Source organism: the organism of the source record quoted next, unplaced genomic scaffold (assembly GCF_019419815.1).
Source record: "Pyrus x bretschneideri cultivar Hongxiangsu unplaced genomic scaffold, Pyrus_bretschneideri_v1 Contig57, whole genome shotgun sequence".
NCBI lineage: Eukaryota > Viridiplantae > Streptophyta > Magnoliopsida > Rosales > Rosaceae > Pyrus > Pyrus x bretschneideri.
In genome coordinates, this window is record NW_025999795.1 from 1,578,644 (window position 1) to 1,602,348 (window position 23,705).

The 23,705-nt window shown below is 40.0% G+C and overlaps 3 protein-coding genes across 3 annotated transcripts; 2 read left to right on the forward strand and 1 right to left on the reverse strand.

Annotated features, from left to right (window-relative positions):
* Positions 1 to 2,294: 2,294 nt before the first annotated feature.
* On the forward strand, positions 2,295 to 8,425 carry LOC103943424. The gene is made up of 6 exons (XM_048571024.1): positions 2,295 to 2,324; positions 2,408 to 2,657; positions 4,917 to 5,829; positions 5,972 to 7,346; positions 7,433 to 7,513; positions 7,610 to 8,425. Exons 1-6 carry the CDS (start codon positions 2,295 to 2,297, stop codon positions 8,303 to 8,305), a joined length of 3,345 nt encoding a protein of 1,114 aa, XP_048426981.1. The 3' UTR covers positions 8,306 to 8,425.
* Positions 8,426 to 14,874: 6,449 nt separating this feature from the next.
* On the forward strand, positions 14,875 to 16,406 carry LOC103943421. The gene is made up of 3 exons (XM_009353727.3): positions 14,875 to 15,356; positions 15,641 to 15,693; positions 15,792 to 16,406. Exons 1-3 carry the CDS (start codon positions 14,937 to 14,939, stop codon positions 16,180 to 16,182), a joined length of 864 nt encoding a protein of 287 aa, XP_009352002.1. The 5' UTR covers positions 14,875 to 14,936; the 3' UTR covers positions 16,183 to 16,406.
* LOC103943422 (histone-lysine N-methyltransferase ATX4) lies at positions 16,307 to 23,440 on the reverse strand. Its single transcript, XM_018646509.2, has 23 exons — positions 21,906 to 23,440; positions 21,741 to 21,796; positions 21,467 to 21,656; positions 20,986 to 21,114; positions 20,783 to 20,851; positions 20,612 to 20,680; positions 20,417 to 20,508; positions 20,235 to 20,327; positions 19,926 to 20,061; positions 19,721 to 19,826; positions 19,542 to 19,641; positions 19,279 to 19,403; positions 19,013 to 19,158; positions 18,501 to 18,605; positions 18,319 to 18,383; positions 17,988 to 18,213; positions 17,763 to 17,849; positions 17,600 to 17,656; positions 17,440 to 17,529; positions 17,225 to 17,311; positions 16,972 to 17,046; positions 16,723 to 16,823; positions 16,307 to 16,609 (listed from the first exon to the last, which is right to left on the reverse strand). Exons 1-23 carry the CDS (start codon positions 22,857 to 22,859, stop codon positions 16,519 to 16,521), a joined length of 3,249 nt encoding a protein of 1,082 aa, XP_018502025.2. The 5' UTR covers positions 22,860 to 23,440; the 3' UTR covers positions 16,307 to 16,518.
* Positions 23,441 to 23,705: the final 265 nt, after the last annotated feature.

Genomic DNA, 23,705 nt, shown 5'->3' on the forward strand with positions numbered 1-23,705 from the left:
AGTATCAAAAAAATGGAAGAAAAATATGAGGAGGTAAAGTCTAAACTTAACAAGATTTTGGAGAAACTCTTAAATTTTCGTCAAAATCTTTCTGTCAATACTTCCGAGTTTAGGCATATCGGTTGAATATTGACCAACTGCCGTATGTTCGCACGATAGGAGGGTAATCCTTTATGTTATGAGTCAATATTGTAGGCTTTTTTATTTTCTTTACTAGGCCCATTTTCTCTAAGCACAAGTACTAGTAAAGCCCTTCTCAGAGGTACTACTACCAGCAAAAACTCTCGATAATAAGACGTAAGAAGGTTTTACGTTTGATGGAATCCCGTCCTTACTTTTAGAGATAAAAAAGCGATTATCTTGCAGTACTTTCTAGTAAACTCTTAAGTACTTTACTTTTGTAAGGATGTTTTCACGAATTTACGTATCGATATTGCCAACACTACCGATATTTTAAATATTGGTGAATGTGAGACAGATTTGAACTCGGCCAGTGAATGATTGTGTCCAACTAAAATTTCTCACACTTGGGTTTGGCATGCTGAGTTTGCTGGTTGATTTAAAAAGGATGGGGTTTAGGGCTTTCCATCTTGGGCTTTTATTGGCAGACCCACACACTGGCCCAGCCCAGCTGTGCACAAAAAATGTTCAAAACTCAAATGCCAACTTCAAGTTTCGAACTTGAGAGTTGAGAAGGCAGCTGTAAATATTTTTTTTTAATTTCACCACTTTTTTTTTCTTTTCTTTTAAAAATTATGGCCTTCTTTGTAGCATTTTAGGACACAACTTATTTGACAGACAGTCACATTCACACGCATTAATATTTATTTAAAATTTATATCTTAATGAGCATCTTGTATTTCATAAAAATTAGGGGCAATATAATCCTTAGTAAGCATGGATGATAAACAAATTTCTTTTTCAAAAATTTTAAATCGATTCCAGACGCTAAATTTTTATTACTTTTGTCTATATGGGTTTTTTTTTTTGGGTAATACTTTAATTTTAATGAACTATTTATCGAGTCACCTGTTAAGAATTTGTTAACGAGTTGAGTCGTTATTAAGTCAAGCGTTAAAAACCTGACAAGATATCGTTTGCATTAGGCATGATAATTTTTTGAGCGACCCGTTAACTCAATGCGAAACGACGTTATCTAATCATCTATTAATAATCTGTTAAAATAACGAATTTGACACGACATAATTCATTAAGATAACAAGTAAAATACAAAAACAACACAAACACGACCCATATACAGACCTACCGATGAGTTATTTACAACTTGGAAGGAAAAAGACCCCATCAAAAAGAAAAAACTCAAAAGGAAACGATAAGTATTATTTTATTTCTTTCAGGTAGGAAACTATGGAATCAGAGGAATCCCGATCGGAATCGAAATAAACGGAAAATGGGAAGGGCAATCGCGTCAGATAAAAAACACAAAAACTGTCCACCAAGTCGTCTCTGAGTCTCATTTACTCTCTCCAAATCCGATAAACCAACAAGAAACAGAAGCCTCGCCTCTCTCTCTCTCTCCTCTCTCTCTCTCTCTCTTCATCTTTTTAATATCACGTGTTTTTCCACATTTATCCCCAGCCGACGCCCACTCCCTCTCTGTCTCAGCCGTAATTTTCACCATTTTCGATCCCTATCTCATACCTTCTATCCCTATCTCATACCTTCTATCCACCGGCGATCCGCCCTCTCCGCCGCCGCCCGCTCTTTCCTTCCGGTTAGGTTTTTTTATATTATTTTCTGGGCTTGGTTTAACCCTTTAAGAATTAGGGTTTCCAAATTTGCACATTGGATTGGAGCACTCGGTTTCGTTACAAGTAGGGTTTCAATCTCCAATCTGAACACTGGATCTATCTCGGCGATTGAATCTGGGATATCCGCTATTCGGTTTGGGATTTCAATTTTTCGTTAGGGTTTTTTGAAATTTTGAATTTTGTTGAGATTTTGATACTGTTTGAGGATTCAAAATTAGGGTTTTGAGTGCTTCGCAGTGATGACGAGGAGTTCAAGGCACAAATCAAGCAAACATAGCTCGAGGGATACCAAGGAGTATTCGGATTCGGAGAAAGATTCGAGCTTAAAGGATCGAAGGGGCAAGGAAGAGAGTGGTGTAGTTAGGGTTTCAAAGGATTCAAGTTCGAGTGAGAAGCGGAAGCTTGATTTAAAGGATGGGAAGGACTCGGGTGGCGGCTCCGGGAATGGGGACTATTCGGTGGATTTAGTATCGACTAAGCGGCGCAAGGAGAGGCTTGATGATGGAGGGAGTGATAGGTGGAATGGAGGCGATGATGATCACCGAAGAAGCAGTGAGGGGTCGAAGAAGTCGTTGAAGGCATCAGGGGAGTCCAAGAGTAAGAAAAGAGATGAGAGTGTGGAATTGTATGCAGAGGGTGGCGAAGTGAAGAAGAATTCTAGTAGTAGTGGAAAGGGTGAAGGGAGGCATAGGGATAAGGATAAGGAGTCAATTCGAAAGGAGGGCAAGGAAGGTGGTGGAGCAGAGAGGGAGAAGGAAAGGGACAGGGAAAAGGAGAGGGACAGGGAGAGAGAAAGGGAAAAGAAAGGTAAAGATGGGAGAACCGAGCGATTGGTCAGTAGCGATGAACAACGTGTCACTGCAAAGCAAGTCAATGAAAAAACTGGTAAGGTAACTGATTGGGTTGTTTGTTATTTTGTAGTTTATACGTCTATATGGATTCTTTTCCAGCAGTGTGTTACTTCGTATGACTAGTTTACTGTATAGTCATATGCTTACAGTTTTACTCCCCCTCCCCCACTTTTCCGGCCAAGAGAATGCTGATAATTTCAAAGATCGTAACTTCGCACTTAGTTTACTTCATTGTAGTTTACTGTGATTTAGTGTGATGAATTACAATATGGTACACCATTATGGTGTAACTGATCCATCTTTGTTTGGTTGTAGTACTATATTTCTGAGTAACTGTCATATCATACAATACAGATTGCTGACTCTGATAGGGAATCCGTTTTCAAAAAAGCAAACCAAATTGGAAACAGCTTATGAAGAATTTGTTAGAGGCATATCTAGTCGCTTAGAATTAAAATTCTCTTTCTATCCATCTATGTAGTGATTTCCGCGTGTCATTGTAATGTGATTCTTTTCATCGTTTACCTTGATAGAATATTTATACGCTTTCCACAAATAATTTTTGGTGGAAATTGAACTCTGATGGGGGTTAGAGATTTAGATAAGAGGAATAAAATTTTTGGAGCATGCCGTATTTGATCGGCAAGATTTTTTAGCACACTTTGAAGGGAAACTATATTTGAGTTCATTGAAGTCAGATTCATGACTTTTGAAAGGGGATCCATCTTGGTAAAATTTGGATTTTGTTATATTACATAACGTAGGTGGGAGTGGTAGTAATGAAAGTTTTTACATAGATCTTAATGCTTCAGTTTGCAGTTGGTGGATAGATCTTACTCTGTTGAATAGATATACAGATTGAACTCGATATACAGATTGAACTGGAGTGATGATGTAAAAGGGGTTGCTATTATGGCTTTTTGTAACATCTCATATCTATTGGATGCTGCAGTCTGCCTTAATCGTGGGACCTACTGCTGTTTTTGTATATTAGTAATTATGTTCCTTGTCATTATTAGTTTTGTAGTCACTTAAAGACGTTGGGCTCACTATGTTAATTTTTCCTTTACCATTATGCTCCATTTGCCTTTCTATTCCCAAATTTACGCTGGATGCAACATCTGGGGAAATGATCCACGTGACTGCTTGAGGTTTAGTGGGATTGCCTGACCCATTAGTTGCCATATTCTCATTGGTCTACTTGACGTGGCCGTTTCACCTCTAGATTTTGGAATTATTACTCATCTTTTATACCTTAAAGGTTCCAGTAAGACCGTATTTGCAGGGGTGATCCTATCAAGTCTGTGCAGTTAACCTCTCTTCTATCACCTTCTGAATTTTTTTTTTAATGCCCATATGTGAATCGAGGGGGGATCGAAACGTACTCTTGAGAAGTTTGGAGGTGTAGCCGTTTTCTTTAATTTCCCCTAATTCTGGAGTGATTATGATTTTCATCTTTATGACACTTTGGTTGGCTTGTTGATTATCTTATCGGATGTTTGCCCTTGGGGAAGATGTGGATGTTTTGAGCCAGGTTTGCATTTCTCATATTTATAGGTTTTATGAGTTGTCATTGTATTACTTGTGTAGTTGAATATTGTCTTTCCCATGTCAGTCATTAAAATCTCTTAATCATGTTTATTGATACAGTTTCTTAATTGCTCTTTTCCACATCTTTTGTTATTTTAATTGTTTCTTCTTAAAATGTTTATTAGCGCAAGGGCTTATCCTGTTGGCTGTTTTAATAATTGTCATGATCATTAACTGATTTTCATTTTAGTTAACATTCAGTATTTGTTTGGAATGGAACTAGATGTATGAAGGCACCAATTATGTGTGTCAATTGCTGGATTAATTGCTAAGATATGAATTATTGCTGTTAATGAAGAGGCAAAGAGATCAGATCATTAACTGATTTTCATTTTGTTTTTTTCCTGCATGATTCTTCAGTAAGACACAGTAAAGGCCATTGGAATATATATTTTGCTTCATGCAAAATATAATTAATGTGTTGGACCAATAAAAATTTGTATGTATCGTTTACCCTATGCCAAATGACGTATGTTGTTTTGAGATATGTAAAAAATATTTAGTGGTACATAACATGTGTGACCAAAAGCTAAAAAGGCTACCAAATGACTTATCTGGCTTCAACATAATCTTTAGGGGGCATGTAGTATTAATGAGTTGACAATATTCTATAGTATGTAGATGACTTTGCTAAAACTAAACTTTATGTTCGCAGTTTTATTTTGGAGTGCAATTCTATGTCTTATTTCATGTGGTTTTGCAGATTTAAATGCATGGGATGAATTGGAAAGTCCTAACTCAGAGAACCAGATTGAGAGACGAATGAGGAAAAGGAGAGATGATTTTGGTGATGGGGATAAGCATCAAGATGATGTGGAAGACATCAATGACGGGCTATTATCTTATAGGGATGATTCTGGCAGGGATAGCAGGCATAAAGATGAGAAGCGGAAGGATGAGAGATACAGAGAAAAACATCGGGAAGATGTGGATAAGGACAATAAGCACCGAGATGACAAGCAAAGAGATGAGCGCCCTCCAAAAGATTATGCTAGCAGCAAGTCTGATGAGAAGCATTTAAGGGATGAAAAGGATTTGATAGAAATCCAACAGAAGAGATCCAAGATTCAAGATGGTGAACGCAAAGTAGATCATGATCGCGATCGCGATCGCAATAGGGACCGTGACTCATATCATGTCCGCGATCGCGATCGTGACCGCTACCATGATCGTGAACGCGAACATGGGTGGGATCATGGTCGTGACCGTGATTATGATCGTGATTGGGATTGGGACCGTGAGCGGGAGCGAGATGGGGATCGCGAGCGAGACCGCAATCATGACCGTGATAGAGATGGTGATCGAGATCGCGATAGGGATTATGACCGGGACTATGACGGGTCACATATTGATGATCGCAGCACGAGATACAAAGATAGTAGCAGGGGAAAGAAAAGATCTCCGGATGATCGTGATGATGGTTGTGATAAATCCAGAGGTATGAAAGCTCGGTACTCTGACTTGGAAAAAAAGTCATCCAGTGGTGATAGAGTTGAGTCAGATGCTAATAAGGGAAGATCTCAGTCGCGGCAAGCTTATGTAGACACTAAATTGAGTGTCAATAAACGCAGGACTTCCCTCGTTTCTAATTCACATGGTGGCATAGATGAGTACAGGTACCCCTCTCTCTCTCTCTAGTTCTGTGTGCAATAGTTTCTTGGTTGGAAAGGAAATACTGTGATTGTGTTTAACCTTTTCATTTTTTGATGCATTTTTGTATTGTATGCTAATATGTCATCATTTTTTTCCTGGTCCAAGGTATCTAAATTCAGAAGATTTGAAATATAGGGATTCTGGAGTAGAGCATAGGTCCAAAGCAATGCCTCCCAAAGATGGTTCTGGTCCCACTGGAGTTTCAGAAAGAGGTTCCAAGTACAGATCCATGGAGAAACCCAATAAAATGGATGATGGCCATTTAGGCGAGCTGTCAAATGACAAGTCTTCCAGTTCCAAGGCTTCACCCCTGCCCTTGATGGAAAGGTCTCCTTCATCATCAAGTATTGACCGCAGGTACGTGAACAGAACTGGTGTCAGACGGAGTCTTGACATTGAAGAAACAGGTCGAAGAAGCAGCGCTTCCGTGGACAACAGAGATTTCTCTAATACTGAGGATAGACAGGGTCGGGACCTACCATCAGAGAAGCCTTTGGCAGATGAGTCATCCCCACCTGATTCGTCAACTAATAATAGAAGTAATCAGAGTAATTTATCTTCTTTGTATCCCCCTCACCCCAATTTTAGGGTTGGAGTTGACAGCCCTTTTATTGGTTCAATGGAAGAAGAAGGTAGAGGTAACTCCAATGCACGTTACAGGAGGGGTAGTGATCCCAATTTGGTTCGAGGGCATGGTAATGCATGGAGGGGTGTCCCAAGCTGGAATTCACCAGTTCCAAATGGCTTCATGCATTTCCAACATGGGGCACCTCACGGTGGTTTTCAAGGGATGCTACCACAGTTTCCAGCTCCACCAATTTTTGGTGTTAGACCTTCAATGGATATTAACCACTCTGGGATGCCTTATCATATGCCTGACGCTGAGAGATTTTCCAATCACTTGCGGCCACTTGGGTGGCAGAATATGATGGATGGTTCAGGTCCTTCTCACTTGCATCTATGGGATGGGAGTAATGGTGCCTTTAGGGATGAGACTCACATGTATGGGGGTGCCGAATGGGATCAAAGCAGGCATCCAATGAATGCTCGCGGATGGGAATCTGGTGGTGAGACATGGAAAGTTCATAACAATGATGTGAAAAGAGACTTGCCTTCCCCAGCACAGAAAGATGATTATCTTGTGCAGGCTGCCATGGATGATGCTGTGGCTGGGAAGACAGGTCAGATGTCTCTCCATGAGGATAACCTGGATCTTGGAGTTTCTAAAACCGTTGAAAGAAGGTCCACTGTGACCTCTCCTTTAAAGGAGCCTATGCCTAAAAGTAGTCACGAGAAGTCACCTGGCCACTCTAAATTTCAGAGTGATGATGTCCTCTCATTAAGTCATTATTATCTTTCCAAGCTTGACATTTCATCAGAACTTGCTCATCCCGAGGTGTATAGCCAATGTATGAGCATACTGGATGGTGAACGAAGTGCAACTGTTGATGAAGATGCTACTACACATACAATTTTGGAGGTGCAGATTCTTTCCAAAACTTAGTTTAGAGCGTTTTGATTTTAGAACCTAGTCTTACTAATTGCATCTTCCTCCTAATGTCACAGGGTGTAAGAGCAGGATTGAAATCGTCCAGAACCTTATTAAGTTCCTCACTTTTTCCTCCTTTGAAGGATTTTGTCTTTCAGGTATACATACTTGAATTTCTTGCTTACATAATTGCAGGTATAAATCTTTATGTATTTGCATCCTAGTTGACTGACATTTTATTTTCTGACTTGCAGAAAGCGATGAATCTTTACAAGAAGCAGAGGATGGAAACTATAGGCTTGCCAATTATTGCTGGAGGAGCATTGGATATTATTTTAGCATCTGATCCGGAGAATATGGAATCAAAAGGCCGTTGTGGTGTGGAGAAAGTAGAGGGAGTAGTCCGGACTTCTGATGCAGAAATGGAAGGTGCTCCTGTCCTGACTTCTGATGTAGGAATGGCAGATGCTCCTCTTGGCACTGCATTGGGTGATGGTGCTGAGAACCTGGAGGTACCAGTTTCATCTCCGGATCACGAGGTGCAGAACGACACATGCGTCCCTTCTCCTATTTTGGAAATGGCAGCTGGAGATAATGGTGGAAGCAAAGCAGGAGATCCCCAAACAATTTCAAATGGGGTGGAAATAGAATCCTCGGAGCAGGTGAAATTAGATGTTGGCGATGCAAATGGTCTCTCATCACCTGGTATCGAGTCTCTTGCTACCATCACTTTACCTGCTGCAGCTGCTAACGACAATGTGATTAGCAAGACTAAAGATGATAATCCAATTGATCAGGCTTCTACCGAAGGCGCGGCTGATGCAGTAACTGGTCCTTTAATAATACCCGAGGGTTCCCAAAAGGCTTGTGGGGCTTTGATGCCGGGGTCTAATGAGTCTGATTCGGTAATTTTAAGTCGGATACATCATTCTCCTGAAAGTACACATTGAACAGTTTCTTCTCTATCCATGTTTTTTTTAGGTTCCTTTTATTGCATTTCAGTTAATCATGCTCATCTTATTTTCTGTGGCTGCTCATTTCAGCAAGGAAATAAAATCAAAATTTCGGTTTTCGGCTCCTTGAGCTTTGCCCGTAGTCTTGTTTTCTTCCAGCCCTTGACCTTGTTGCGTTTCGTTTTACCGTTCATTGTCTTGCATTGTCGCCATTTTCTTCGACGTCGATAATTTGTTGCTTGAATTTCTTGCATGGTGTGTTTTCTGCTTCTACCTGGCTTTTGTATACTCCACACACACACGTGCAGTAACTTGTCGAGTTTGTGTTTCTTAGGACGTTGTGTAAAATTCGTTAAATGTCTTTAGATGTACAAATGAACATGATTTGGAGTGTGTTACAAGGAACATGACCAATTCGCCATCTGGAGATAGAAAATTAACCAAAAAAGCCAACTGCCAATCCAATCAGTAACGGTAAAATATAACATCCGGCAAATATATAGAGTTCTGATGTAGTCATCTGCTCCGCCTTCGTTTTCATCCTAGTCGAGAGCCCCAGCTTCATCGGGCATGGACTTGAGGATCACATAAGCTTTGTCGTCCTGATAATCGCGAAGCCTGACAAAATCATCTGCTGCAATCCAAACCTTCTTGTGCATCGTACTGCGGATGTGACAAAGTCGCTTCTTCCCAGCAATGCGCATGGCTTCACACCGGCCAGTACCAAACATTCGGAGCACTTGGGCATACTCCTGTCCATCTTTCTTAAAGAAAAGCTCACCTTTTCGTCACCAGCCTCGTTCTTGCCTCTCTTCCTGTTCTTTCCTCCCTTAACCTTGTTCCTCGGCTGATTACTAGCTCTGTTTCTCTGCTTTGCGAAGGGGCGAAACTTGCAGGTGGATTGGATTCGATGGAGGAGCACAATACAAGCAATAACGAGCAATAAATCCTAATAAACTTAAAGCGAAAACTAAAGCAAACCCTAAACGTATACAACAACAACAACAAAGTCTTTTCCCACTAACTGGGGTTGTCTATATGAATCCTAAAACGCCATTGCACTTGTGTCATGTCTTTCGTTAGATCCAAGTACTCTAAGTCTTTTCTTAGAGTCACTTCCAAAGTCTTCATGGGTCTTCCTCTACCCCTTGGGCTCTGAACCTCTGTTTCGTGATCGCATCTTCTAGCCAAAGTGTCAATAGGCCTTCGTTTCACACGTCCAAACCCTCGTAACCGATTTTCTCTCATCTTTTCCTTAATTTCTGCTACTCCTAGTTTACCTCGGATATCCTCATTCCTAATCTTATCCTTTCTCATGTGCCCACACATCCAATGAAGCATTTTCATCCCCGCTACACTCATTTTGTGTACGTGTTGATGCTTCACCGCCCAACATTCCGTGTCATAAAGTAGTGCTAGCCTTATTGCCGTCCTATAAATTTTTCCCTTGAGCTTCAGTGGCATACGATGGTCACACAACATGCTGGATGTACTATTCCACTTCATCCATCCAGCTTGTATTCTATGGTTGATGTCTTCATCCAATTCTCCGTTCTTTTGCAAGATAGATCCTAGATAGCAAAAGCAGTCACTCTTTGGTACTTCTTGATCTCCAATCCTCACCCCTAGCTCAATTTGAGCCTCCGTTTGCACTGAACTTGTACTCTATGTACTCTATCTTTAACCGACTTAGGCAAAGACTTTTGCATTTACTCCTTCCTGAGTTTCGTCTATCAACACCATATCACCATATCATTTGCGACAATCATACACCAAGGAATATCATCTTGAATATGTCATGTTAACGTATACGAGCAATAAATCCTAATAACCTTGAGGGGCAAGCAATCCTAATCCTTGACCAACAAGAAAACAAATATCAATAATAACAACGAACACCCACAAAGTTTCTCTTCTCTGCTATTCCAGTCGGGGAAAAAACAGGAAGGTAATCTAGTTTTTTTTTTTTTTTTGGGTAAAAAAAGGCAATATAGTTTTGGGTCATCCTTGTTAACATCGGTAAATCGAAGCTTCATGCTTTCCTCTTCTTTTGGCCAAGCAGTTTGTTTCCTGCATAGAAATAAAATAGTTGTCTTGGAAATGCTAAGCTTGTGCAATTTGGGACACAGACGAATATAAGTACCCTATAAGTATGTTACAAATACAATACTGCATTGCATTCTTCTCCAATCTCCCAAGGGGAAGAGCACAAACAAGAAGACGACGAAGACGTTGTTGAGATGGAGTTCGCTGAAGAAGACTTTGATGCCTCACAGAACAGGATGATTGCCTTGCTTGAGGTCGCTAGGCTCGCTACCGAAGACCTGGTACAGGAGGAGCTTATGAAGCAAAAGAGGAAGATCAAGAAGCCTCTGCTGATAGATTGGGCGGCCAAGAAAAATAAGTCGTCGAATATTTCTTTCAAAAGAAACTGGGAGATGGTAGATGATCCTGGTGATGTTGATTGCACGCCAGTGGAACTCAAGATGCAGAAGATGTCGTTGAAGAACAATACCAAGAAAGGCGCAGACACGATGAATATCGCTTTGAAGAAGAAAGAAACGATTAGTCCTTCTGCCCCTCTTGGGTATCATGACTTGCCTGAAGAATTCAAGAGAGAAATTACGAGGTTGGGCGGGACTAAAGTGGAGTTGGTGATAGAGAAACAATTGACCAAGACTGATCTAAGTTCGGGAAATAGGATGTCAATGCCTCTAAACCAAATCGTTTCAATTAGTTTTTTGGAAGACGAAGATATGGAGATGCTTGAGAACGGCGAGACAATGACGGTTCGGTTGATAGACCCTGGTCTTGTACAAGGAGATATCAACTTGCGGCGGTTGGAAATGGGAAAAAACCCGATATATGCTTTGAGGACTCAATGGGGGGATGTTGCTCGGAAAAACAAACTCAAAGCAGCCGATCTCGTTCAAGTTTGGTCGTTTCGGGTTAATCGAGCGCTTCACTTAGCCCTAGTTTTGGCTAAGAGCAGCAGTGTTGAAGGGGATCATCAGGAGAGTGATGGTGGTGGTGATAGCGAGTGTCAGAGTAGTATTGTTGATGGCGGGAGTAGTAACAGTGGCGGTAGCGAGGCGGAGCAGAGATCATGGAAGAATGGAACAGGTGGTGACAACTACGGGATAATTAAAGGCTTTTAGTTATACTTTTTTCAAACTTTTGGATTAGGATTTTAAGTTTGACTTCCTGGATCAAAACATGTTTGTAATCATTCAGTTTCCATTCAAGAAGCATCTTAATTTTTTATGAATAAATGATTTATCGTTAATTTAACACTTATTTCATAATTAAGTTTCCTACATCTTTTAATTTTTATTTCTTCCAGCTTCAAAATCAATGGAACACAAAAAATCTATCGCGAATATCATGCGTAAATTATAACTTACGGGTTTTCATTTAATTTAAAGAAACAAAAAATAATCATCGTGAATATTGGCTTGCATGTTGACAAAGAAGCACTAGTAGAAATCTGGCCCAAGGCTTGATCATCTATGACAACTTTTTCCTCGAAGGCCACAAAAGAGCCACAGACTCCATGTCAGTGAAGTAGGAGAGTTGCTGATCATTTAGAGTGAGGATACTCGGCGGATTCTCTTTGCGAGGACCTCGAAGATCCTCAAATCACATTTGTTTATCGTACATTGTGCAGTAAAAAATTATTGCAAAATTTTTTATTTAAAATTGAATATAAACAATACATGACGAAAACTAACCGCACGATATACGATGAACGGATGTGATTGGAGGATCTGACGAGGATCCTCTCTCGATTATTTAGGCCCCAGATAACGGTATATGTGGCCCTGTGGGACAATGCGACGCCCACATAATTTTTACTAGCTAGTGCTTGTGCTAGAAAATATTTTATCACGAGAAGTTTATTCAATGTTGAGAATGACATAACAATGGATATTATGATTTAAAAAAATAATTCGCAAGACTGATTGAAAAACATGAGTATAGTTCACATTTTTTACAAAAATGTCTTTTGAGTTTGAAGTTTTAAGCCATTTGGAAGAAGTGTTCATACCATTCTTAGTCTAATAAGTATTTTTCTTCTAGTAAGTAATATGGCGTCGCATGTCATTGCCGCCTTTGTTGCTATGGAGAATTGTAATTGTCCAGGAAGTGGAAGTCCAGACATCTCCGAAATAGTTGCACGAATTACAGAGTGTCAATTCTTTCCTTGTCTTTGTGGGCAAGCAGTTTGTTTCCTATATAGATACGGATTTTTTTAGAAATTCCAAGTTCGATTAGTGTTATATTACCAGTGTTTCAGCAATTACAGTACCTAGTTTTGGAAGGATTCCTAAACCTGTGCGGGTTTAATTTCCTAAAACCCTAAGATTCCTATACTTGAAGGGCACGCTTCTAGTCGATCAGTAATTCCTAATCACACACTGATCAGTGCTGTAAAAACCTTATAAAATCTCAGTAAACCCCTGCAGGGTTAACCAGAACAATACATTTATATTTGTTCTAAGCTCTGTGCCATACTTCGCTGACCTCGTATCTTCTTCAATCTCTCGAAGAAGAAAAGGAAGAAGATAACATGGCGCGGTTATTAAGTGAGAAATACTTCAATGGCTTGACGGAGTGGCCTCAGAACTTTACCAAATTCGACTGGTTGGTTACTATTGCTGGGGTTGAAGTTGAGATGCATACGCAGGAGAAGAAACTGATGGACCGAAAGAGAGAAACTTTGATGAAAGAGAAGGCTCTCAAGAAGCCGATGCTAGTTGAGCCGCCCAAGAAACAAAGGTCGCCCCCTATCGATTCTACAGGGACAGATTATTCGTTGAAAAGAAAATGGGCTAGCAATAGCATAGATGATGATCGTGCGCCGAAGATGCAAAGGTCGCATGGCGGGCCGAAATTTTTTTTCCAAAGCATGTATGGTGGTGGTGATGATCTTGGTAGGGGTGACGTGGGATGCAAGAAACAAAATGTGATGCCGAAGGACAAAGTCAAGAAAGCCAAGGGATCGACCAAGAACTCTCTGAAGACGAAAGAACCAATTGGTAGTCCTTCCACGCCACCGAAATATCACGATTTGCCTGACGAATTCAAGAGAGAAATTGCAAGGTTGGAGGGGACTAGGCTTAGCTTGGTGATACAGAAGCCATTGACTATGACTGATGTAAATCAGAACGACAACAGGCTGTCAATGCCTGAAGCTCAAATCGTATCCATGGATTTCTTGGATGGTGCAGAGAAGGAGTTGCTTAAGGAAAATCAAACAATGCCGGTTCAGTTGATAGACCCTGGTCTTGTAAAAGGAGGTATAAACTTGAGACGGTGGCATATGAAAAAGAAACCGGATAAAAATAGCAGCAAACCGGAGAAAAATGGCAGCAAAATCTATGTGTTGAGAACTCAATGGGGTGCGGTTGCTAAGAGGAATAAACTCAAACCAGGTCAGCTTGTCCAGGTTTGGTCGTTCCGGGTTAATGGAGCGCTTTACTTGGCTCTGGTCTTGGTTAAGGAGAGTCGCGGTGAAGGTGATCATAAGGAGAGCGATGGCGGCCATAGCGGGGGTAAGAGTGGTGTTGTTGAGGGTGAAACTGGTGGCAGGTACTACTGGTATTGGTGGTAGCGGAGGAGGAAGTGAGATAATGGAAGAAAAGAAGGATGACAACAATGGGAATGCTAGTGGGGCAAGTACTGTGATCAATGGGTCGGACTATGCAAGTCCCAACCCTAGTCAGGACCATGCAAGTCCCAACCGTAGCGGAAGCAGGAAAGAAGATGCAGACGCGGAACCCAAACTCTAAACCCTAAACTGTAAACTCACACGCCAAAAGATGACCTTTTTTATAAATCCTTAGATGTGTGCAATTAATTTTTTGGAATAAATTTTTTTTTTCTTTGATATTAAGATTTTTGGCTTCACTATATCACTTTGTTTCCCATCAATACTTGGGAATTAGTACTATAGTCTACTGATCAGTTTTTTATGGTGCATTGAAATTTAGTTCAGTTCGAAAGAAGAAAACCTTGATTTTACTTGTGAGGTCAACATTTAAATTTTGTTATGTACACGAAATAAAATTAAACAAACTTGGAGAGGCAGCATCTTATGTCCAACAATCCAGTACAACCAGAGAAAATAGGGTGTTCTACCTTCGGATCATGTGTCTGTATGACCATATACACAAGATCAAAATCTTTGTATATTGTGTATCCTACATAATTATTCATGATCACACTCATAAAAGAGTGCTACATATTGCTGGTCGGACACAAGAATTCCTTCTTGTTGATATCGTAATGGTAATAAAAATAAAAATAAAATGATCCCAAGCCAACAAAACTACTCACCTTGCAAAAATTAAAAGAAAGGAACGTATATCGTAAAAAATTATTTATACGCATTACCATTTTGATACGACCTGAAAACTAGTACCAATTAAAATGGTAATGCATAAAAATAATTTCCTACAAGTCCTTGTGGTGGGTAAAGTTGACCACGTGGATCATTATTTCTGGCCTAAACCAAGCAGAGAAATTAGGACCGCTCGTGTCCACAATATCTTATCTTTCCTCATAACAATTTATCGTCACCCTCCCACAAATACAAAGGATCAGAAAATGCAGAATTCAAGATGTAATGCAAGTTAATAAAAAAGCAGAAACCAAAAACCAAGCAGAAGATATGGCGCATCATTTGCTAGCGAGCTACCCCAACATATCAGGAAAACTCAGCAAAGAAATTTCATCATATGGATATACTCCTTCTAGACCAGCTAACATTTTTAGGACAAGTAGTTCATCTTCTTCTTCAATGCAATGCAGAAGCAGCAGCAGTTCGACGTCGTCGGCCGATCAGGAAGAAGTAGGGTTTGTGAGGAGTGGGAAGTTTGGTATTGACAGAAAGGGAGAGTTCAGGTATTTGGTGAGTGAGTTTGGTTGGAAGGTCAGGAGTTTGTTCAGAAATGGGGATGAGGTGAGGAAGGCAGCTTATGTTCAAGCTGAAGCATTTCATGAACCTGTATTTCTCTTCGATGATTTCTTCTTCACCTTCTTCCAGGTTTTTCTTATATCCTCTACTTTTTTATATAAGCGATATTTTACTTTAAACGTTGTTTTTACTAATGAAAACAAAATATTTTACTTTACAAATTTAAACTGATCTAAAGTGCGAGAGAGAGATTTAAACTCGGGTGCATAAAAGCCATATTTGCTTTAATCCTTTAACGAAAATGACTACGCTCATGTCTGTTTAATATTCTTTCTTGTTTTTTGGTTACTCTTCAAATTTCATCATCATATATGGTCATAAGTTTTAGTTTAATTTGGTTTCTGCCAATACAGGCTGAAGTGCTTTCTGGGCTTGTATATAAACTTAGGAATTCACCCCCAGATAGGTAAACAATTTTATTTGAAATTGCAATGTACACTGTCAGATGTATTATTTAGCGTAATAATTATGCGTTTTTATGGTATCTCATTAATAATTCAACAGATACGCTTGTTTAGTTGCTGAGTCTACCCCTGAAACTTCCGAGTCACAAGAACTTGTGGGAGTTGCGGACGTCACGGCGTCGAGGGACCAGGCCGTCCTTCGGCATCTCCCATCTAGGGCACCGGAATATCTTTACGTGTCCGGCATTGCTGTTTTGAAGAGTTTCAGGAGGAAGAAAATAGCAACCGTTCTGCTAAAAGCGTGTGATGCGCTCTCGGTCGAATGGGGTTTCGAGTATCTTGCCCTCCGGGCATATGAAGACGATTACGGCGCTCGCCAATTGTACTCGAACGCAGGCTACCGAGTTGTCTCCAGCGATCCTCCATGGCTGAGTACTTGGATTGGACGGAAACGCCGTGTTCTGATGGTCAAACACTCTACTAAGACATGATACGTTAAATCATTGTGTGTTTGCAACGTAAAGGTAGCGATTTTTAACGAGAAGTGTTAAAATCGCTAGTCATAAATGACTAACTCATACCATCGCTAACAAAGAAAGAACGACGAAGTTCGAATAGCCGGCAAAAACTATGAGCTTTTATAGTTTTATTGAGCTAAGAAGTTTGTCCAAAGAAAAAATAAAATTAAAATACAATATTCCTTTTTTCTGCTCTATTTTTTTTACCTTGGGCAAAACTACAAATTTGGTATATGGACTGGAGGGTTAGTTGTTCCTTGCGGAGAAACAATGGCTGTGCAAGTGAGGGCGTATATATCCATCATCCTACTAATTCATGAATTTCCGACAGTTGGGAGCTTTACATAGACACGGGACTTTGAATTCGTCAGGCTCGTTAGGATCAAACAAGTAATCGTACCTGCCAGAGGCAACAACGGAATATGCAGCAGCGTTAAGCTAATAGCTTCCTCGTAAAGAACTGAGAGAGAGAGAGAGAGAGTGAGAGAGTGAGAGAGTGAGAGAGATACATACGTTAGCTCATCGCCGCAAGTTACATCAGCCTTTGCAATAAGTACAATCCGGCTTTCTTCATCACCCACACTCATGATCCTCGCATAGCAATTCGGCATGCACTGTAGTAAAGAAAGGCAACAACAATAAATCCGTAAAGACAAGTCAGGGAAACAAACTGACAACAAGTAGATGATTGAATCTATTGAAGAACGGTGGAGGAGCAAATCATGTACGGACAGCACCCTAACATTTATCAGAATGACTTACCGAATGGTTGATCAGGCGTGCTATATTTCCTTTATCAGTGGCATCTACAACCACTTCTTCACTGATCTTAAACAACTGCAGAGTAAACATGAGCCATGAGAAAAGAAGCAAAAACGGAAAGAAAAAGGAATGCAAAGCATTTAAGAGCTGAAATTCTAGCTGGAAACAGAACTTGGGAAACACGGGGCATGAGAGATAACTAAAGCCAATTTTGAAGGTAATAATTACACCACTTGAAAAGAATTCAACTCACATAACAGTCTTTGCCTTCTGATCTATACCGTGTCTCCCTAAGATCTGCAACACTACGTCTCACCTGTTCACCACGATATTCAAGAACCTGAAACAGACGTATGCTTCTTAGTACATTCTGTTTTCAACATAGTGGATTAACTTCTCAAGATACAAGAGCTTTTACACTTAATGAAGGGAAATGATTTGAAAAGACAACGTTCAAATTCCATATACCATTTCTCCTTCTTGTATGTCTCTACGGGCAAAGAGACCCCATCCATGTATCCCAGATTTACCAAAGCAAACACGATCATGTTCTGTTCTCTGCATTCATGCACATATAGTAAGAAAATCGAACATTGAATATTGAATGGGAAACGAGGACGATACTTGCCTGTAAATGTTGTAGCCGTTCCCTAAAAGACGAAAAAGTTGGACGATCCTCTACTACCTATTGAAAAAAAAAAAAAAAGGTCAATTTGAGATTAGTTTATTTTAAATCTCATATAAAAGGGGAAATACTATTTCATCAAACTCTGAAAAGGCAAAAAAGTTACTCTGAATGTGTTCAAACTTCGAATTGCTTCCAAGGGATGATGGGAAAGTCCCTTCACATGGTGGGCAACGGTTTCTTCTTCTGCTCTCTAGAATCAGAGAAAAAAAAACAGTGAGAAAAGATCAGGCTAATTACATATCTAATAATTCAACAATCTAACCGTTTATGTCAACTGAGGATCACTATAATGTTTATGGACAGATAACTACGCATCAAGGTAGAATACCTTCTTATTATTTTTCAATCTATTGTACACCCGGCATCTTGCAGCAGATAATGGCTCGGGCTCGGACTCAGGCTCCGTCGTTTCAACTGTCAAAACCTCTTCAAGCTTTGTTCTATTAGATGAAATTAACCTTGAACCAGGCTTCTTCTTATTTTGGAGAAGGCTTTTCGCTGAAAACACACCTAGAGGAGTCTGTATGATTAAAACCGTATCTGGATTTGGAGCCCTGCACGAACATTGAAAAACAGAAGAGTTGGGAGAAACTTACATATGTACAAGAAAACCAACAATTTGGGAGCAAATGGACATAAGACAATATGAGAACCCACACCTGTGGTAAGCACAATAAGAAACCATTTTTGTGGTCTGTTTTCCATTTTTCTCCAAACAATGCAACTGCATATTAAGAATGCAATTACATATCACCAGATATACGAGTAATCTGATTCATAATGAGAAGGTGCCATAGATATGAATATAATGAGAACAAACAAAAAGCAATAAGATACTCACCTCCATGCGATAACCTGCCCTTGAGGCACACATTGCATGGTAATAAGTCGAACACTTGCAACATTGCGTGCATGAACCATGAATTTGCTTACAAATAACACAAATCTGAAGCAGATGTGAACAACCCAAAAACCCTTAGATTGCATCCTCTAAATATTTCAGAGTTCAATCCGTAAGATAAAATTAAAAGAACAAACTAGACTCGCAACCAATGACACGATGCATTCTGGAACATTTCTAGATCCACTGTGTCAAAGTTATCACACAACTCAGTTCTTTATTCACTAATTATAGATAAGAAGGGTCAGGTGTCACTTTTTTTACATTACCATGTTTGTTACATTTAAGAATAGAAGTCTTCGAAAGAACATTGTCAATTTCAATCATATGATTAGATGTAATGTATAGTAACCTTATCCTGAGTTTGAATTGGAATAGCCAAAAAACAGTAACCTTATCCTGAGTTTGAAATGGAATAGCCAAAAAACAATATACGAGAACAAAGAACGCACCTTCACAAAAGAATTTGATGGAATACTCAAGATACCAAGAGCAGGCTCCATCTTTTCATCACTTGCAAAAGAGACTTCAGGTCTGAACCAAGCACATGTAATATGAACCCACAATCTGTCAATATCAGTTGGCTTTAACGCACCTCCTGCAGGGGAAAAAGTAGATAAGCAAGATCAGATCAAAGACATGAGATCATGACAGCTAAGTGAAACCTGATGACATGACAGTGTATGACTCAACAAATCCACTCTAGCTAGAAACTTGCCTTTGACAGGACAGAGGCAACATTCTTGCTTGACTTTGGGTGTTTCACATGCTTTGCAGACCCACGAAGTGAAATCCCGAACATTTCTTGCTCCATAGCATTCTTGATGGACGGCTATCTGACATCTGATAAAAAAGAAACATTAAACATTGCCTGGTTTTCATGCCTTTATAACCCATGGGAGTCTCTAAGGGGCATCGCACAGTTGGTCCTCCAACATCACTGATTTGACAATGATAACTAATGAACTCTATTGATGATACCTATTGCAGATGATGATTTTGTTATAGTCCCAATCTTCAACCCATCTACATACAGCGCATCGTTCTGTTGTCCACTTGGCATGAACAGGTTCATACTTTTCTGTAATAGTAATCAAATAAATGCAGTTAGTTTACATCAAATGTAGAATTATATGCATAAATATAGAAAACAAACATACCTTGCAAAAAAGTGAGCAACTTCTGCTTTCGTTCTTTAATAGAAGGCCGTTTAGGGGGTTTAGAAGACACAAGAGCATTTTCATGATACTCTGCTAACTGCAACATCTGCAAAGTCAAGTGGGACTGCAATATGAGTATGATTCCCAAATTGAGAGGCCATAGGCATACTATTGAACAATGGGGAGTAAACTCGAAGAATAGTACCCATTGTTCCAGTGGCAGTAAGGAACCTTTCACTCTGACACTAGTCCTCCAATTTCTCGATTTGGAACCTGTGTGTCGCTCCCATTCACTGAGTGCTTGCTTTTCTGCCCCACAGAATCCACACTTGCACACGACACTGAAACATAAGAAAGAAAATGTATATGAATAAGATCTCAAACCAAAGTAATAATCAAATTGACTTATTAAGGCAAAAAAAATTAACGGTTAAGTAATATGAATTTAACCACCAAGACTAACATCAATTATAAGTCCTAAGAAAAATGGAAAACCATTCATTCTTATGCTTACGAGTGAAGACTTGGAAAATAAATGCCTTCCACGCAGTTGCAGAGAACAGTAACCTTGTTAGGCAGCACCAATTGACCGTTATTTTTACTCCATCTGCATCAGAAACTCTATAATCAATAGGGACAAGTCGGTGAAATAATAAACCCAATTCACTCATAAAATTAAAATTTGGATAAACTTACTTTGCATTTGGTTGCCCCCTTTCAGAATCTGATAATTCAAAATTAAACTTGACCTTGCATGTAGGGCAGTAGTAATCAGTGCCTCCCAAGTTCTTCAAAAAGGAAATAACACAGTCAGGGAAGTCTAGAATCTCTTTAAACTAATTATGAATGAGAAAAACAAAGAAGTTGGGTAATTTAATATAATAGACGGACCTTAAAAACGTTGCTGGAAATTTTGTCACATTCTGCATGCACCCACACTTTACAACCATCACATCGGACCTACTCCCAAAGGAAATATATAACAATAAATTGACAATGAACTGCACTCTAAAAATAGGAAGTACAAATCACAAGCCAAGCATAGTTTGTAGGTTTCCTCACCCAACTTCCACTGTCTGAATCATTCCAAATCTTCTTGCATATCCCACAATAATGTTTCGATTTTACTAACTGCAATAAGAATGATGCAAGTATTGTCAACAATGCACAATATCCGGAACGCAGAGAAAACCTTCTTTTACTTTTATTAAGCACTGAATTTAAAACCAATAAATAACACCTAACACAAGGCAGGTCATACTAACCCTAGCACACAGTTTACAAAGATATTGGCCTCCGGGAGTTGGATCCTTCATTTTCTTTATCATTTTAAAAGGAACGTAAAAGCTGCAGCCTTCACAGGGTCGTATGTCTTTCTTCTTCCCATATACATCCTGCTCAAAGAAACCAAATTCAATACATTGGAAATAAAAAAGAGAAGTGTTTACTATTGCAGCAAAAACCTCCCCTTTTCAACAGCTGAGAGAAATAAGGAAAGAACATAGTTTGAACCTAAGGTATATTTACACTGGATACTTGGATAGCCAAGCAAAGAAGCACAGTTCTGTAAACTTCTCAATAACTAAGCAAAGCAATAGCCAAACTTCCATTAGCAACCCCGTTCTGATGATATCAAAACTGTTTGAATTAATTTTTGGATGGTGTTTGAGAAATTCTATGTTCAATATTGTGTCCTAGAAACTACACAATTTAAAAGACAGGAAACAGTGCTCTAAGAGAACTTGCCTGGTCCAGGTCATGGTTTGAACCGGTAGCCTCTTGAACCCCTCTCTGTACAGAGTCATCATACATTGCTGCCATATTTATATCCGCTATCAACTTTTCTGTAAACCCTTGTTCCACCAAAAATGCCTCCTCAATTGCCATCTGGAATTCACAGGGCTCGCAGTTGTTCAATTCAGGCTGCTCCTGGAACCTATATCAAGCAAAATGTTACATAACGACAAAGCGGTTACTACATTGCAATTCAAAAATTTATGAAACAACAATAGCCACACACCTGTCCACATAGTCCATAAAGGGAAAAATCTTCCCACATTCAACCCAAGCATAATCCTGCTCAAGATGATACGAAATCTTATAACAAAATGCCACACTCTTCCAAACATGAAAACATCACAAGTTCATAAAAACAGACAAACTCCGTACAGAAAGTAATTCATACCCGTTGATTCCCATTCCCAGAGTATCCAAAGAACATCACACAAGCTGCATCGGGTATGCAAGACCTCAAAACAAGCTCAGGCGCTTGCGACATTGGATCAATGACAATGGCAGGCCAGAAAGGCTCCTTTTTCCCTGGCATTGCCCACACTATATCGCCTGAATAGAAGTCTTCGGGTCCATACAAGCCATCTTTCCTCTCACCATTCTCCTTTGTAGCCCTCACTGTCTCCACTAAACCATTTCCTTCATCTATTTCCACAACTGCACACTTGTCATCGTCACCCAATTGCTCATGCATTGACGAGAGTGTGCTTGGTGAGCTCGAATACTTCCTAATGTCGAAACTCTTAAATGGCACACTCCCCTCAACTTCCTCCTCTTCATCTTCTTCATACAAAGCCGAATACTTCTTACTGTTATATCCAATTCTATCCACATTTCGCATCTTTTTCGTATTTTGGCTAACTAATTTCTGGGCTTTAAAGCTAGGTTTCTCCTTTTTACATTCAATCTCCTCATCTACATTATAATCTCTTAAACTAGTCTTACTTTCTTTCTTCCAATTCTCAATTACCGAATCATTAAACCGAGAAGGAAGTACCTGAACTCGGCCCCGCGACGTCCTCACCAGCGGCGGCCGTGAAACCTCCGTCTTCGCTGTGGTGGCTGACTCTCTGTTCTTCGATTTCGACTCATCCTCGGGGGAGCAGGAGACTTTGGTGCACCACGAAGCAGAGAACCCCGGCTCGGCGGCACTGACCGAGCCGAGCAGGCCGTGGAGGCTGACGGGGATAATACTGGCGGCGACCTCGCCAAGCAGACTGAGAGGATAATACCCATTAGTCTTCCTCTTCTTCCTGCCCGAGTTATCGTCGTCCTCACCCGGTGACTCGCCGAGTTTGCACCGTTTCAGACTCGGCATTTGGGATTTGAGATTCTTCTTGATAATCATTGTATCAAAAAATGCAAAATTCAGAGGCCCCACGAATCGATGAATCCCATAAACCCAAAAGAGTATATATTTTCACTTCAACATTAACACCCACAAAACCATTTTGATTTCATCAAAAACCCAATTCCCAAATCTCCTATAAACCCTAATTCCCAATTGGGTTTCCCCAAACAGAATAATTGAAACGATTCCCGCTACAGATTTTTTTTTTTTCTCTGGAAACAAACAGAAAATTGGGAGAGAAACAGAGCAGAAAGAATGCTCGAGAATTAGACGAAAAGGATCGAAATTGAGAAGAAAAAAGTTGAATTGGGAAATAGGGATCGATCTATCCAGGAAGTTTCTTCCCAACTGCTTCAGAGCGCAGAGAGATACGAAGAGAGAGACAGAAGAGAGAGAAAATCAAATTGTTGTGATTGTAGTGTAATTATGTTAAGCAGCCGAAGGAAAACAGTAAAATTCGAGACCTGGAAAATTTTCTCTTTTTAGAGAGAGAAAGAGCGAGGAGAGAGAGAGAGGAAGCGGGGAGTTAGAGAGAGAGAAGGGGGTCGGCGTTATCTTTCCAAAGCGTTATATTGGGGGAGAGAGAGAGAGAGAGGGCTAACGTGCGCCTGACGCGTATAGAGCGCAATTCTTCCTGGCAAGGTCATGAGAGAGAGAGAGCATGGTCGTCATGGACAATCTGGTAATATAGTAACATTCATCGGCCGTGTTCTTTTGTTTTCGTGATTGTTTTTGCAGATTTAATTCGAGGTTGTTTCGTTTTAAAAAATTCGTTGCAGAGGCCAAAACATGTCGCAACGTTTTTGTGTTCCAAGGAAGTTGGGAACTTTATATCCGAAACAA